The sequence below is a fragment of the Polychytrium aggregatum genome (genome assembly GCF_025602895.1).
Source record: "Polychytrium aggregatum strain JEL109 chromosome Unknown BJ171scaffold_133, whole genome shotgun sequence".
Taxonomy (NCBI): domain Eukaryota; kingdom Fungi; phylum Chytridiomycota; class Chytridiomycetes; order Polychytriales; genus Polychytrium; species Polychytrium aggregatum.
This window is the reverse complement of record NW_026516335.1, coordinates 62,328-77,843: the sequence shown is the minus strand read 5'-3', so window position 1 is coordinate 77,843 and position 15,516 is coordinate 62,328. Positions and strand designations below refer to the sequence as shown.

Below are 15,516 nucleotides of genomic sequence, written 5' to 3'. Positions count from 1 at the left end.
CCGGTGCATCGAGCAGGATCTTCCCATCCCCGTCATCTCCAAGGCCACCCCTGCTTTCATCCGCCAATGCTTCACGATCGTCGAGGCCGATGCCCTCTCCCCGACCGGGGACATCGAGCAGTACAACGAGCATCTGGTCGCTTCCTTTCGCGACTACCAGACCACTCGGCACGCAGACCTGCCTCCGGCCCCTCGTCTGCCTGATGGTGCTCACAGTCAGCTTCTCACTCTCGCTGTCAATGCCTATGCCACCAACTGCACCACCCACCTCAACCTGGCCTACTGGCGACTCCTTCGCCGCTTCTGCGCTGCCGTCTTCCCAGCCAACAAGCACAAGCACGAAGCCATCGAGGCCTGTCTCGAACTCTTCGAGAAACCAGGGCAGACTCCACCCAAGGCCGATATCGAGTTCCTCTACCCGGACTTTGGCCACGTCCTGGACGAGTTTCGGTACAGCAGCGACCAGGACCGCTTCCGGGCCCTCCATCGCCTCTCACACCATGTGAGAATCCTCGCCCGGGACAAGATGGTCGACAATGTCCACAAGTGGATCGACCATGACATGCCCGCCCTCCGAGTCACCGAGCTGCAGCGCCAGGCCAAGCTGGACAAGCTCACTACCCAAGGCATTCCCTCCGACGACAAGAGGTTCACCAACGCCAAGTCGGAGCTCGGCACCACCAAGTCCAAGATCAACAAGCTGGCCGCCCGACTCAACTGGGCACTCAAGCAGCTCGCTCTCGACACTCCTCCGGCCGTGTGCACGATGGTTCCTCTATGCACCACCAAGGCCAAGTACATCAAGATTGATACGGTCACTCTTTGGCAACTCCTGGGTCCAAAGAAGCGCCTTGGACTCACCAGGGACATGCTCAAGGAAGAAGGTGATGACGGCATCAACAACCAGGATGGTCTCTGGCGCAGTTGCTTCAAGCTGCGTAGTTCCCTCTTCCAAGAGCGGGACGTGAACAAGAAGCTGTTCAACTACGAGATCAGCACCGATGGCATTGGATGCACCATCGGCCTCGTCAAGTTTGTGCGTCGAACCGATCACACCGAGACCATCGAGCCTCCTCCGACTGCCGAGCAGCGCATCCAGGCCCACATCGGTGACCCAGACCCCGATCGCACCACTTGGATTGGCATCGATCCTGGAGTCGGCTCCATCTTCACGGCGGCCATCCAAGCACCGGGCCACCAAGACGAGGTGGTCTCGTTCTCCAATGGCCACTACCAGCAAATGTGTGGCCATACGTCCAATACCAAGTGGCACAATACCATGAAGAAGCGACTCAGCATCGAGACCTGGATGTCGACCACCCCCTCGCCCAAGGTGTCGTCCTCGGAGGCCTTCAAGGTCCATCTCACCCATGTCCTGCGACCGGAGCTGCGAGTGCAGCTCGACTTCCACCTTGGCAAGAAGGCCCGTCACCATCGCTTCACGGGCCACAAGAGGCGCCAAGTGGCCGTTGACAAGATGTGCAAGGCCGTCCTGAAGCACGCCCCGATACGGACCGATGTGGTGATCGCCTTTGGCAATGCGTCATGGCGACAAGGCAAGGGCTATGCATCCAGCCCTCGGAGGCAGCGGTTTGCTCGGTACTTTGAGCAATTCGAGCACCACCGACGCCGTCCCAATCACCATCATGGAAGCGTCAAGGTAGTCTCGACGAACGAGTTCAACACCTCGCAAGTGTGCTCCAAGTGCCTGGAGCCAGTTCGGTTGGAAGGACTCGATGCGCCCAGTGTTGCGAATTCCCACTTTGTCAGGAGCTGCAAGAATCCCAGCTGCCGGACAGTGTGGAATCGCGGCGTCAATGCGGCGCGCAACATGATCATAGTGTGCAGGTCGATTGTGGAGATCGGAGAGCGACCGGCGGTCTTCACTCGGAGGCTGCCAAAGTGATCTGTTTTATTTCTTGTGGCTTTGCTTGACGCAAGCACAGCACATACTACATGTTCATGGAAACGACTATGTTGTCCCGTTTTTTTCTGAATAAAGTGTACAGCATCGCTGCGACGCTGATGGCCTGGAGTACCGACCAGAAAGGGCGCCAAACGAGGGCCAACCTTGCCGGAGGAGAGCATCCCGCGAATCCTCAGCGGCCAAAGACTCTTTGCTCGTCTCCCCAGCAAGAGCGGGTCGTTGCCTCGATCGTCTGCTGTCCTTGCCTGTGCTTCAACCGAGCCATCGCCCTTTGATCGAACGAAAGCTCCTCTCCATCGGTGCCAACCGACACACCCGTCCACTCATCTGCCGCAATCCACCCACCCATTCATCCATCATGAGCGGTGAAGTGGCATCCCCGCCCAGCACGGCCAACTCCAAGCAAGAAGAATCCACCAGTCCCAACGCACCCGGCACAGCCAATACCGACAACCAGGGTGCTACCGCCTCTTCACGCGAGCGAGGTTCCCAGGCGAATCTGGCCGGGACGCTCAGCCGCAAGGGATCGGTTCGGATACTGAACAAGGCTGCACCTCCTCCCGCGGGGCCTTCACAGCCAGCCCCGGGCGAAGCTGCTCCGCCCACGAATGCCATCGTCTACGAAAACACTTACAAGCTGAAGCCCGACCGCCTGTGCGTCTGCGTGTGTCTTAGGGAGGCAGTTGCTGCGAGTCGGAAAGCCATTGCAGGACGCGTCGTTGGATCGTTGCATGACCGGACTGGATGTTCGACGGTTGGTGGGGCGGGGTCGAGTCGAGCCGAGGCGAGTCGAGTCGAGGCTCCTGTTCCTGCTCTCTTTGAGCTTGACTGCACCAGACTAATGTATCTGCGACCGCTGGCGCCGATAGGTTCGGAACAGAGCTTGTCCGAAAGATCGCCGCCGAGCAACTGACCAAGCAACTCACCAAAGTCAAGTACAGTCCCGACAAGGTGCCGGAGCTGTGCAAATCAATCGCCAACGAGATCCTTGTTTCCGTGAAAAGTAAGTGAGAGTCGTGGTGGTGGTAAAGGGCAGTATCTTGCTTGTTTAGAAGAAGCGGGTGAGCGAGCAGCTCAAGAACACAGGTTCGCCGGGTTTGGCCATGTTGGAGCCGTCGCACCGCCTCGATTGCATCTGACTGCTTTCCGAATGGTGCTGCAAGCAGAGCTCGAGTTTGAACGCTACAAATTTGTCGTCGATGTCACCATCGGCGAGTTCAAGGGTCAAGGCATCCGTGTTGCCTCCAGAGCAGTCTGGGATGCGACAACAGACTCGTATGCATCCGCCTCGTTCCGCAACGTAAAGTATCCGTGTCGCTTACTTGGGCGAACGATTTGTCTCTGCCCAGCCACGACTTGACGCCGATGGTCTATTTTGTTGGGACTTGTGGTCAGTAAGCCACTCACTGACGTGCCATTCCCATTTTGCATATGATTGCGCTCAGGCCACACTCTTTGCCGTTGCGATGGTATTCGGCTGCTACTATGAATGAAGACAGCGGCCCTCCCCTGGAGTGTGGTTGCCCAGGGCATAAATCTACGCACTTGGTTCATCAATCTCGGTTGGGTTGAGGTGCTTGTCTCGACACCCGAGAGAGCGAAACACTGGACAACACGGCACAGCACTCCCGGAATCAAGGGGACGTGTGTCAGAATAGTTAATATTGTGTCCATTCACTTTCAGTTCCAGAATAGATCGCATGCGCATGGGTGGTGCCCGTCAGCGACTTGGCGTGCATCCGGTGTCATCATAATTGCCATCGCCGGTTGTTGACAAGCTCATCATGGAAAGCATGGCATACAGCGTGTTGAAAAGATAATGGTTCACATCAGCTCGTTTGGATAAAACACATCGCAGACGGTTCATATTATATCATACTCGGCTACAGCCAATCCAGAGAGAAACGGGACAGTTACGTTCTGGCATCAGGCTCCAGTGAGCAAGCCATGCGATTGTTTCCCGTCCTGGTTGGCAATCTCTTTGTGCGGTGTATCCACTCGACCCTCTGGATAGTTCCATACTAACTTGAGTAGCCGTCGCCTGGGTGGTGGCCTTTCGCTTGCGGGGGACCATCTGAGCGAGAAAGCGTCCTTGATTCAGACCCAGAAACACACCACTGAATGGTCATGGCCAGCACGCGATGTTTTGAGTGAAAACATATTCTGTCAACGACCAAAATCCGGGGTGTCTCGATTGGCTGTAAAATGGGCAGTAGATATCGGGTGTCTTGGTCCTGCTGCGAAAGGCGGCATGCACTGCCAATCAACTGGTCGTCGCCCCTGTGGAAGCGGGAGAAAACCTTCCGCTGCTGCCGCCGCCGTTGGAGCCTGGCCGATTGCTGAATCAAGAAATCTGTCCGCCATCGTCTGGACGAATCCCTTCGCGCCAAGGCACCCCCGTTCCTCGCATCTGCTCTCGACCGCATATCCAACAGCTCCAAAGACATGAGATCGACGAGAAAGGCCAAGGTAGCCAACCCCGATCGCCTGTCATAGTGGGACGCACGGGCTACTATCAATAATGCTTGACCAGAGTCGACTCCTCTCGATCAAATCCGTAGTAGTTGAACGTTCGCATTGCTCTTCACCATACGGTTTCACCACTGGCCGCGTCGAACACCCAGCGGCCGCGTAATTCGTTCATTCTGCATGCTTACCCCTTCTGTATCTCGTGGCTCCTCCAGGTTACTGAGCAAAATCAGCTCTCGGGCCGAGCCCTGTCGACCCATTCACTCAAGTCCGACAGAGGAGAGGGGGCCACAGAGGCTCCGAGCGGCGCGGGGGCAGACGACTGGCTGCCGGTACGTTGGCTGTGACTCGGGATGGATGATCTTCCCAGCATAAGCTCGTATGACACTCAAAGCCTTGCGCTCGCCCCGGATTCCTGGCTGAGATGCTCCTATCTTTTTGGACGTCTTGATTTTAATCTCGCGTGCCACCCAGCCCAAGGTCCTGCTGAAGCCTCCGGGACAACTGCAGCTAACAGAGAAGGAGCTTGAGGAGGAGTTCACACGCATCCTGAATGCAAACAACCCCCATGCCCCTCAAAACATTGCGCGCTACAACCACAAGGAGTCAATCTTCAAAGTGAGCCCGAACGTTGACCATCTTGTGACGCATTTGGAGTTTGACGGGTATGTCGAGACAAAAGCGTAGACAAAGTCCGAGCGAGAAGCAGACTATCGGCTAGGGTTCCATGAAACGACCCGAGTCACATCCTGAGCACCGTTCATAGCCGAGTTCCGTTGGCTGCACTGGATGGATCGATTGCGATCAAATTCCTTCATTTACGCTGTTGTGGCGCGATGTAGCAGCCTGTACATACGACTTATTGATCGAATCGCGCCATATTTTCCCGAACTGCCGCGTGCGATAGTTATCTGGTATACAAGAACGCTGACGAAGCCCAAGGCGTAACACTTGCCTCGCTCGCCAGCGGCGAAAATGGCGAGAAGACTGAGGAGGGCACTAACCCCGAGAATCCACCAGCCGAAGGGGGTGAGGCACCCCAGCCTGCCACCGCCGACGGCGACAAGAAGCCCAAGGGTCTTTTGCGCAACCAGTTCAACTTCAGCGAGCGTGCCAGTCAAACCACAAACAATCCGTTCAGGGTATGGCATCTCCGATGGAAGTTGCTCATGATCTGGGCCAGCTTGTGAATCGTACTGCGTTCAGCCACTAATGCATATGTTCGCCTGGTGATGTAGGAGCGTGCAACTAACACCGAGCCCCCACCAGCACGAACATTCTCCGACACTGTCAACCAATGGTCCATATACGACGCCTATATGGACGATCTTCAGCAGAAAGAAAAGGCCCTCAAGGATAAGTCCAAGGTGTTGATGCGTGCGACGGATCATGGAGCCGAGGACATCACGGGAATTCCCTGACCCTGGCTAACGCATCCTTGGGACCTGTTCGCACCAACAGACATCCGGTGTGAGTGGAAAGGGACACAAGGACGACGAAAAAACAGGACTCTTGGCCTCGGAGAACCACGGAGAAGACGTGTACTTCAAGAATCAGGAGCTGCGCAAGGCATTCACTATCGTCGAGCGCATGGCCAACCAGAACACCTTTGATGATATATCCCAGGACTACAAGTACTGGGAAGATGCCTCTGACGAGCTCGGCGATCGCAAGTGTATCAATCCGTTCCTTTCGCTGCATCCATAGTGGGAATGGAGTTCGATGTGCACCCTGGGACAGCGCCACAGCACTAATCGACCTGCATCTCCACAGCTGGCACGCTCCTCCCGCTTTGGACGTTCATCTGTGAGAAGGACAAGAAGAAACAAGTCACCACTCTGTGCTGGAACCCAGCCAATCCGGACTTATTTGCGGTTGGATACGGCTCGTACGATTTTTGCAAGCAGGGCCCAGGGATTATTGCCTGCTTCACGCTCAAGAATCCATCGTATCCAGAGTATCTGTATGTCACCGAGTCGGGCGTCATGTGTCTCGACTTCCACCCTCAGGTATATAATGGGCGTTGCAAGCCGCTGCACTAAAGTCTGGCTTTGATTTGTGGCTTATGGGGGATGCGCCATTTGCCGATCTATGGGCCTGTGCAAGCAGCCAGTTGGTGCATGTAACCACATGTTGGGCTCTCCCTTCCTCCCAAAACGTGCGAAATGCTCACCCCTCTCTCGATCTCAATGGTTCCGCTTGGTAATTCACCTGCTCTGACTCATCACTGGCACAAATGCCTGAACCGCAACTCTAGCATCCGTCCATGATTGCCGTTGGACTCTATGACGGAACAGTCTCGGTTTTCAATATGCAGAAAAAGATGGACAGCCCCATTTACAAGTCAAACTCAAAAGGCGGCAAACACACCGACCCTGTTTGGCAGGTGAGGTCATCGATTGAGCTGTATCAGCAACGGCACGAGGGAAGTCGAGATTTCTGGCGATATATAGAAAGGCTTACGTGACTTGTTTTGATGCGGCCACGACACGTTCTTCTCGCTCAGGTGTGCTGGCAAAAAGATGACCTTGACGACAATGCCAATTTCTTCTCGATCTCGTCCGACGGTCGAGTCACACAATGGACGCTCCTCAAGAGCGAATTGATGCACACGGTGGGTGCGAGTGACCATCTGTGATGGACATTCATGACATTCATGATATTTATCGATATGGGAGGCTGGACAATCATTCACGCCGTCAGTGGAGCATAACTGAATGCTCAATGCCAGATGGGCTCTTGGGTCACATATCCACGAGACGATCGATTGGATCTCCCTCTTGGTGCTGAACTGACATCAGCTCGTTTCACTCTCAGGATATCATCGCCCTTCGTTACGATTTGTCCGAGCCCGTTGTCGAGCCGCCGAACCCGGAAAGCATCGTATTCAATCTCGCTGGTGGATTCTGCTTCGACTTCCACAAAACGGTTGACCATCTGTTTGTTGTTGGCACCGAGGAAGGCAAGATTCACAAGTGCTCAAAGTCTTACAATAATCAGTACCTTCTCTCGTTTGAGGTAATGGTTACACTTGTCCACAAGCGCATGGACTCGGCAGCGCATGTGACCTAGGACAACTTTGTATAGAGAGAGTAGGAGCTCGTTGAGTCCGCAGGCAGCACTGTGCGATCCCACATTGATGCTTGTACGTCACGGCTACGTTCTCATCCCGATCCGTTCTGTTCGTATTATTCAACGACCCGCATAGGGTCACCAAATGGCCGTGTACACGGTTCGATACAACCGCTTCCACCCAAGCGTTTTCCTGTCCGCCAGCGCCGATTGGACGGTCAAGCTCTGGGATCACGACCAAGAAAAGCCCGTGCTCACCTTCGACCTGAATAGCTCTGTGGGAGATGTTGCCTGGGCGCCGTACTCCTCTACGGTCTTTGCTGCTGCTACGTCTGATGGAAAGGTATCTGCTGTGAACTGGTGCCTGTGCTTAGCGGTTTCTTGACTCTGCCACTTTGGTAACGAAGGCCAGGAACGCGATAAGCGGTTCATTTCGTCGCGACCAGCAGAGACGACCATCGAACTAACATTTGATTCCTCTCCCACCCAGGTGTATGTGTTTGACCTCAACGAAAACAAGTACCAGCCGATCTGCGAGCAGCAAGTCGCTCGTAAGGCAAAGCTGACACACATATCCTTCAACCCATTTGAGCCCATTCTTCTTGTGGGCGATGACCACGGAACAGTCATCTCGCTCAAACTCTCCCCAAACCTTCGAAAGACGACCCAGGGAACCGGCAACGAAGACGAAAAGGGGAAACTGGACAGCATCCTGGCGATTGCCATGGGCAAAATCGCTCTTCAACTTGTCTAGCAGCGTGGGCATATTGGGCCGATGAGCGTGTGGAGCGTCTGTCGGCAACTGACCCCGTGCTCAGAACAAGGCTGGTGAAGTCGGTGCCAGGTCATCTCGGGAGGGGAAGGAGCAAGGTCGGGGCATAAATTATGGATCTTCACCTCGAAATAGCAATATAGAACGGGGATATTCGGGGTTGATTATGTGGAATGGTGAGTGACGCTCAGAAGCAACGCTTTTGTGATCCGTTCCCGTTGTTGCCGCTCCCAACAACCGATGACATGTGTTTCAGCGACACTGGGGCAAAATGAGGAAATCTTGGCAGGATAGATAGCTCGGTGCCGCGAATGGATGATACTTGATGCGGGCCCAAGATCCAATCCCAACGCCACGGTGTCTATACAGATTAGTCAAGATGGCACTTGTCCACTTCCGTGTCGTTGATGCCGTCAGTGCGCCGAGCCGGAGGTGATCTCGCCAACTCTGGATCAAATGCCGCTCGATCAACCTTTATGACTGCCATGGATTGAACGCCGTGGTTGCAATCCTACAAGCAGCCACCAGACATCCGGATTATTCGGGTCGAAGCTGCTATATCCAGAGGCTATTTGCTTGGAAAATATCGGTGACAGAGCTATCGTTTCAAGCGCAGCCCATTTCGACAACGACTGACGGCTACTCAGACGCTGTCCTTTTGTGATAAGCGAAAGCGTCAGAGACTACCAACACGCAAATCCTCAAACCAATCCCGCCAGCTGCCCATGGCATCGGCACTGCCTGTCAAAACAGCTTCGACGACACTTTGCTTCAGCCGCATGATATGGACGGGTGTCCGGATATCGACTTCGACGCCATGGAGTATGAATGCAAGTGCGGCGATGCCATCGACGACTCTTGGTCCAGGACGCGAATAGATTGCATGGTCGACGAGGAAGAGATTGCCACGCCTAAAAAAGTCCAGGCGGGTAAATTCCGGCAGGGATGGAAAGTGCGCGGTGTCGTCCAAAGTCGAGCGCGGGTTGCTGGAGCGAATCATGAGACGTAGCGACCGATGTTGAAGGGTGGGCAAGAGGTGCATAAACCCAGGTCCCTGCATTAGTCGAGACGACATCACAGCTCCCAAGACGAGCCTTAAATCCAGCACTCCACTCAACTGGGGACAGTGCATGGGCATACCGCGAACACGGACACAGGATCAAGACCTCTGGGTTGGCGCTGACAATATCCTTCCATTCCAGCTTGCGCGCGTTGCAGCCTGGCTCAAAGAGCGGATCGTATCCACCGGCCCAGATCTTCATCTCCGGAATCTATGGATGTAAAGGAGAGAAGAAATGAGAGGCAAGACAGGAGGGAAGGTGATGCGACCACTCGGATTAGAATCGCTCGGCGCAGCTCTTGAGCTGGTTTTGTTCGCTCCAGATGAGCGCGGGTGAGTTCAGTGATGCTCGAGTCCCTCTCCGACGCTCTATCTCCGACGGCCGCTTGATATTACTTGATGGACATTGATGCTGATTGTGATACAACCGATTTTCCTTGAGTCACCGGGTCCTGCTGCCCGGCCACTATGGTTTCTTTGCCTCGGCTGATGAACCGGAACTTGTGTGTTCACTTACCCAGTGTCCTCCGCCGACGAGAGGATTCACGCCTTCGAGGGAAATGACTTTAAGCCGTGGTTTCGCGCTCACCAGGTCGCGGATACGTTGCAGGCGATCCTTCATTTCGAGAACCAAGGTGTTGGCGGCGTCGTGTGCATCGGCAGCTCGCCCGATATCCATAACGGTATCCATGATGCCTTGGATTGTCCGGGGATTCAGAATCAGGGCCTTTGCGCAGCTATTGCAATGAATTGCAGAACAAACATCCCTGAGGTAGCCAAAGTTTCCACGGACGTATTGCTGTGTTATTTTCTTGGCCGACTATCAGAGAGCTGGTGCAGGACGCTGGAACCAAGTGCGTATTGGAGTAGAGGCTCACTTTGCATTTGCATCACAGGCCAGACACAAGTCTTGAGTCAGGATTATTCCGGGCTGGGCTTGTCCGAGCCAGTGCCGGTCAATCTCAAAGGTCGAACGGCCAGCCTTCATGTACTCTTGCATGACACGTTCCACCTCTTGGCTCGTCATTATGGAGGTATCGATCAGCGAGCGCGACACCAGATGGCGAGTGACGCTATCATAGGTGTTTTCGATCAAACCCGGAGGAAAGTCACAGAGAGATGTGATGCCGATGAGCCGGTCCGCCAATCCAAGGGCAATGCAGATCTTGGAGGCATCGGTTCGTCAATAAGTGGGGCCATGAAATACAACCGCGAGCCCAGAGACGAGGATTGGGATCAGACAACCGCGGGGGACAGTTTCGACTCGAGACCAAAGCAATGGCGCGCAAGCAGCTCGTAACAAAACATCAAGTTGCTGGCCAGCTATCGGTAAGCGAGTATACACTATCACAATATCCGATACAGTATGAGTCAAACAACCGTACCTCCGTGCCGCTTGGCAGAAACGAGCAAATGGTTTGATCTGACTTTGCCGAGGGTATGCATATTTGTTCGTGCTACAGAAATTAAGTGCGCCGGGGGAGCGGGAAGGTTTCCACGAGTGCAGTGGAGATATCCAGCCATTGGGGCAAGTGCAATGGTTTCAACATACGCAAACGGCGAACCAAGGTGGCAAGACGGGAGGTTGGAGGCAAGGTCAAATACAAAGGGTGAGAAACCGTGTTGGATATGTCTCGCATAAGTTGCGTGCTGCGGATCATTACGCATTTGCATGGATCATGCTGTGGGGGCCTCGTGCGGCAGGAGTTCCACCTGCGGCTCGTCAGGGCTGCCCGGGCGCAGCTTGACGATGTGGCATTGGGCAACAAAATTCCGGGCAAAAACGGGATTGCTCCCCCAATGGAGGTGTACGTAGCTTGCTACAACACGGTCGGCGACTTGGATGCCAGCAAGGACCGGGGTGGATCCGGGGCGCTGCATTTCCATCGAAAAGGCGTGCTCGGGTTCGTTGTTTTCGATGACGCTCGAGAAATGGAAGACATGCCCGCGAGCCTGTTCTCCAACCCCGAATAAGGGGCTCTTCGAGGTAACCTGAACATATGACATCTCCATCTTCTTGGTCATGGCGACGGCTCCGTTCCAAACTCCGGACATTGGATAAGTAGCCCGATCTGTTTCGGTGGGATGGGCCATATCTGTTGGACACGAAAGAGTCTTGGCAAGATACATGAGCCCTCCGCATTCCCCATAGATGCATCCAGGGAAAGTTTTGACGGCCTCGAGGATGGCGTGGTTATCGGAGAGCTGCTTGGCATGCAGCTCGGGATAGCCGCCGCCAAAGTACAGCCCATCGATATCCGTGGGAAGACAAGCATCGTGGATTGGCGAAAAGAAGACAATGGTGGCACCATAGCGGGCTAGCAGCGAGATATTGTCCTGATAATAGAAGCTGATGCACCAATACGACGGTCAGTTTGGGATAGTGCTGCCCGTGCTCGTGTGCTTACGCTGCTATCCAATGACTGGGAAAGCGTCTCACCAGAATGCTTCGTCCTTGGCCACACCAATACGGACCGGTGCCAGCGACCCGGCCAAGGGGTGCTCGATCTCAGCTACCAAGTCGAGATCGGGGAGTACCGACACCTCAAGCAACTGGTCCAGATCTAGATGCTTTTCGATGAGATCGCCGAGCTTGTTGATGTACTCGGTGCTTTGGAAATCAGTGGGCAGATGGAGTCCTAGAGCAGGCGATGGACATCGTCAGAGGAATGTCGGGCATAGGTTGCTCTGGTGGTCGCTTGGTGGGAGGGTGTGCTCACTTACCGAGGTGTCGCTCAGGAATCTGCACTCTGCTTTCTCGGGGAATTCCTCCGAATACATGGACTGCAGGGTCGTATGTGTGGATAGCGTCCTTGAGCCATGTTGTGTGGATGTCGCCTGCCAGAAGGCGAGAAATGAGACAAATGTGCCAACGGTGCCTCGATTCACTCGGCACTCGGCACTCGGCTGCCAGTGACTTGGTTCACCGCAACGGCGGTTTGTCGCAGCTATACTCATATTGAGCCGGGGCTCCAATGCAAGACATACCTCCGGTTCTGTTCAGGACAACACCGGCCAGGTTGAGCTCTGGATCAAACTCGGCGAATCCTTTGACAAACGCCGCCACCGATCTCGACAGTGCCCAGCAGTCCAAGACGAGGACGACCGGAGCCCCGAGCCATTTGGCCATCTGTTCGAGTTCAGAAGGATTCGGAGAAATTGCGCATTTCCGTCAGGGATCAAGAAGGCGGCGGTCGGATCGATTCCGGGCGATGCATTGGTCGGGGCAGGGAGATAGATCAAGGCCTGCTGCTCTGCCAAAGCACGGCCGGGGCGATCGGAATCAAGGGTGCAGGCAAGATGAAGATGGCTCAAGGGAGGTGGTCGATGGCAATTCTCTCACCTCCGCGGTGCTGCCGGTTTCTGTCTTGCCGTCTCTGCCGTCAAAGAGCCCCATGACGCTGAGGGATCGAGGAGTCGAAGGGCACAACAAGGTAGCGTCAGAGATGAGGCGATCGTGCGGGTGACTAGGACGAGGATATCTTTGAGGGGCGAGCGAACGAATGGATGGACGGATGGATAGCTGGGGTTCTGCTCACCCTTCGATAATCGATATGTCGGCGTCGGCCGAGTTTTGCTGGAAACAGCGAAGGGCTGTTTCCTTGGACAGCATCCACCCATCAAGGTTGAATGAGGCGGCGGTATGGCGGCCCGACTTATCCCGATGGCTCTGGCGATTGGGTTCGCCCTGTATGCTTTGGCAGCCAGGCTGGTTCTGCGAGTTTGAGTCGCCGCACAGGTTCGAAGAAGCCAGCGAGACCGCTTTGGTGTGGTGAAGCGGGTCGATGAAGTCTGGCCCGACTTTGAAGGGCTGGACCCGAAGTCCTCTGCGGGTGAGGGCGTTAATCAGGCCGAGGGTCACGGATGTCTTTCCGGAGCCGGACGATGGAGCTGCAACCACCAGGGCCCGTTGCGGTCTGCTCGGCATCGCTGTGGGTCTTGGTCGCTGAGATGAAGCCAGACATGGGCGGGACCCACAGCCCACACCTTGACCCAGTTTCAGCCGGGGCGGCCGGTCTCGGATCCGCCCCACAGTGACCCCGGCTCGATAGGATGCTTGAACAAACCAGGCGCATGCTGTTTCCACAACTCGGTCGGCGTGGGATTGCCGGTGGGATTGCTGATGGATCCACTGCTATGCAGGGTGTGATGCAGAAGTAGGATGCATCCACTCCACTCTCTGGACAGTTCCATGGTGCATCGACATCAAGAGACTCGGCCTTCTCGAGTCTCTTGGCTTCCCGGCACTGTGAGCCCACCTGGGATGTGTTGAACTCGTTCACTGAGCATACATGGTCTTGGAGACGGATCTGGTGGTGGATGAATTGCTCAGAGTACCGAGTGAACCTGAGTCTCCTGGGACTGGAAGCATATCCCTTCCCTTGCTTCCAGGAGGCATTTCCAAGGCAACCACATTGTCGGTTTCCTTAGACATACTGTTTGGTTATGACGGGCGACGGGCGAATGTGTATTAGGGACCTGTGACAGCCCCGACTCAAACCAGGGTGTCCCGTTTCGAATGAGCATGTTCGATGCAGCCGCAGGGGGTCCAGAAAGCGCCATTCTCGGCCACTCGGACGAGATCGGTCATACTGGGGATCTATTCGGAGCACCGACCTTGGATCTTTGGACATTGCGGCAGGCCACCAAGAACCCGAGTGCCCAAGGGTTCATGAGCGATTCCGGTCCTGTGCTTGGCTCCTGTTGTCGGCTCGGTGCCACCAGGAGATCCCACAGCGTGACAGCTTTGTACAATCCCCCTCGCCCACAGATGCCAATATCGCGTTGGCGTGAGCGTCACTCCACGGGCACATACTCGCTCTGGCGGGACCACCGCCGAGTGCACGGAAGTGACCCGTAGCAGGTGAACCTGCTGACGAGCCTGATCAGAAACGCACCGATCCTGGACCGGCTGAGCCGGATGAGAAAGAGCCGCTTGTTGCGGTGGCCCAGGGTCTCGTCTTGGAAAGCCACTCGCCGTTCTTCGCTATTTCCGTATGTGGAGAGCGGGGTCATCGACAGGAGTGGGTCGGATGTTATCCGTGACAAGGTCGTGCCAAAGTATGCGCTATTGACCATGGTGTTGAAAGCCGTCCGTAGCTCAAGCGGATCCGAATCAGCCGGCTCTTCCGAGTTTTGCAGCATTCGATAGGCCTTGACGTAGTTGACCTGAAGGGACACCTCCAGTTCGTATTCGATAAGACAGTGTTCCGCAGAGATACTCAAGAGGGGAGTGAAGTCGTCGTCGAATTGCGACGGGTCCATTTTTTGCAACGTGGCGGTAGATGCAGGGCGGACAAGCGAGGTAGCCAGTCTCAATTGCGTGCGACTGGTTTGGAGACGAGGGCGAATCGGTGGAGTCACCGAGACGCATTCGGATTCAAGCGCATCCAACAGGAAAGGTGCGTTTGAGTGACGGGGGAAAGAAGAAGTGTACGTTCAATTAGAATCTGTGATTTGCTCCCAATCGGCGGCGACAATTGACCGATTGCGGTCCCTGGTGGGTCGAGGCGAAGAGGGCATCCGCATCCATCGCATCCAACTCATCCATCGCATCCAACTCATTCATTCCTCCATCCAGAGCGTTCCATCCAGATCGCTCCATTCACTCCTCCATCTGGATTCGCCCCTCTGTCCCTCCATCCGAAGCAACTCCATTCATTCCTCCATCTGAATCCACTCATGCGCGAAACAACACCAGACCGGGAGCGGATACAGACAAGTGGAATTTGAAACGATGTGAGATTGGTGAAGATGGTCGGTCGCGGTGAAGACAAATACAACCGAGGTCCAGCAGCCCCAGCAGCAGCAGGGAAAACATCTTCTTATCATCGAGAGGCGATGTTTACAAAGGCAACAGAGCACACTTGGCGTCGTGTGCAAGTTTCAAAGGCATCCCTTTGCGCGTAAATGTGTGTCATATGGCATCGACAGGAACTGATCTGTAGGGAGAACACTGTCTATAGGCCTGCAAGCGGCGTGGGAATGGTTGACATAGGGTTGGATCGATTGATATGCAGGGTAGCCAATGGTCTGGAGGGGCAGCCCCAGCAAAACAAATCTCAGCACCCGCCTGAACGGCAAGAGATACTTGTAGCAGTGCGAATGATGAGACGGGAGCCACTAAGCTGGCGGAGTGGTGGGCGATCGAGTGGTGGCGGCTCCGGAGGCAGATGGTTTGTTTGGGAGAGCGCTTGTACTGTGTTCCGAGCGGTG

At 55.1% G+C, this 15,516-nt stretch overlaps 4 protein-coding genes across 4 annotated transcripts; 2 read left to right on the top strand and 2 right to left on the bottom strand.

Moving 5' to 3' along the window:
• Nucleotides 1–2,285: 2,285 nt before the first annotated feature.
• BJ171DRAFT_614446 (Tctex-1 family-domain-containing protein) lies at nt 2,286–3,504 on the top strand (the record flags this gene model as incomplete). The annotated part of the gene is made up of 4 exons (XM_053115315.1): nt 2,286–2,591; nt 2,765–2,930; nt 2,980–3,227; nt 3,373–3,504. The coding sequence occupies 4 exons, from the start codon at nt 2,286–2,288 to the stop codon at nt 3,418–3,420; spliced, it is 768 nt and encodes a 255-aa protein (XP_052961733.1). The 3' UTR covers nt 3,421–3,504.
• A 944-nt stretch (nt 3,505–4,448) lies between these two features.
• Nucleotides 4,449–8,222, top strand: BJ171DRAFT_614444 (WD40-repeat-containing domain protein; the record flags this gene model as incomplete). The annotated part of the gene is made up of 12 exons (XM_053115314.1): nt 4,449–4,487; nt 4,612–4,728; nt 4,871–5,061; nt 5,304–5,538; nt 5,635–5,773; nt 5,904–6,071; nt 6,170–6,405; nt 6,654–6,782; nt 6,903–7,010; nt 7,214–7,414; nt 7,605–7,811; nt 7,881–8,222. The coding sequence occupies 12 exons, from the start codon at nt 4,449–4,451 to the stop codon at nt 8,220–8,222; spliced, it is 2,112 nt and encodes a 703-aa protein (XP_052961732.1).
• Nucleotides 8,223–8,916: 694 nt separating this feature from the next.
• On the bottom strand, nt 8,917–10,327 carry BJ171DRAFT_482006 (uncharacterized protein; the record flags this gene model as incomplete). The annotated part of the gene is made up of 4 exons (XM_053108945.1): nt 8,917–9,151; nt 9,381–9,511; nt 9,818–10,037; nt 10,179–10,327. The coding sequence occupies 4 exons, from the start codon at nt 10,325–10,327 to the stop codon at nt 8,917–8,919; spliced, it is 735 nt and encodes a 244-aa protein (XP_052961731.1).
• Nucleotides 10,328–10,871: 544 nt separating this feature from the next.
• On the bottom strand, nt 10,872–13,271 carry BJ171DRAFT_540811 (cobyrinic acid A,C-diamide synthase). Its single transcript, XM_053112944.1, has 6 exons — nt 12,840–13,271; nt 12,644–12,701; nt 12,289–12,430; nt 12,025–12,138; nt 11,741–11,939; nt 10,872–11,650 (listed from the first exon to the last, which is right to left on the bottom strand). The coding sequence occupies exons 1-6, from the start codon at nt 13,226–13,228 to the stop codon at nt 10,978–10,980; spliced, it is 1,575 nt and encodes a 524-aa protein (XP_052961730.1). The 5' UTR covers nt 13,229–13,271; the 3' UTR covers nt 10,872–10,977.
• Between the last annotated feature and the right edge of the window lie 2,245 nt (nt 13,272–15,516).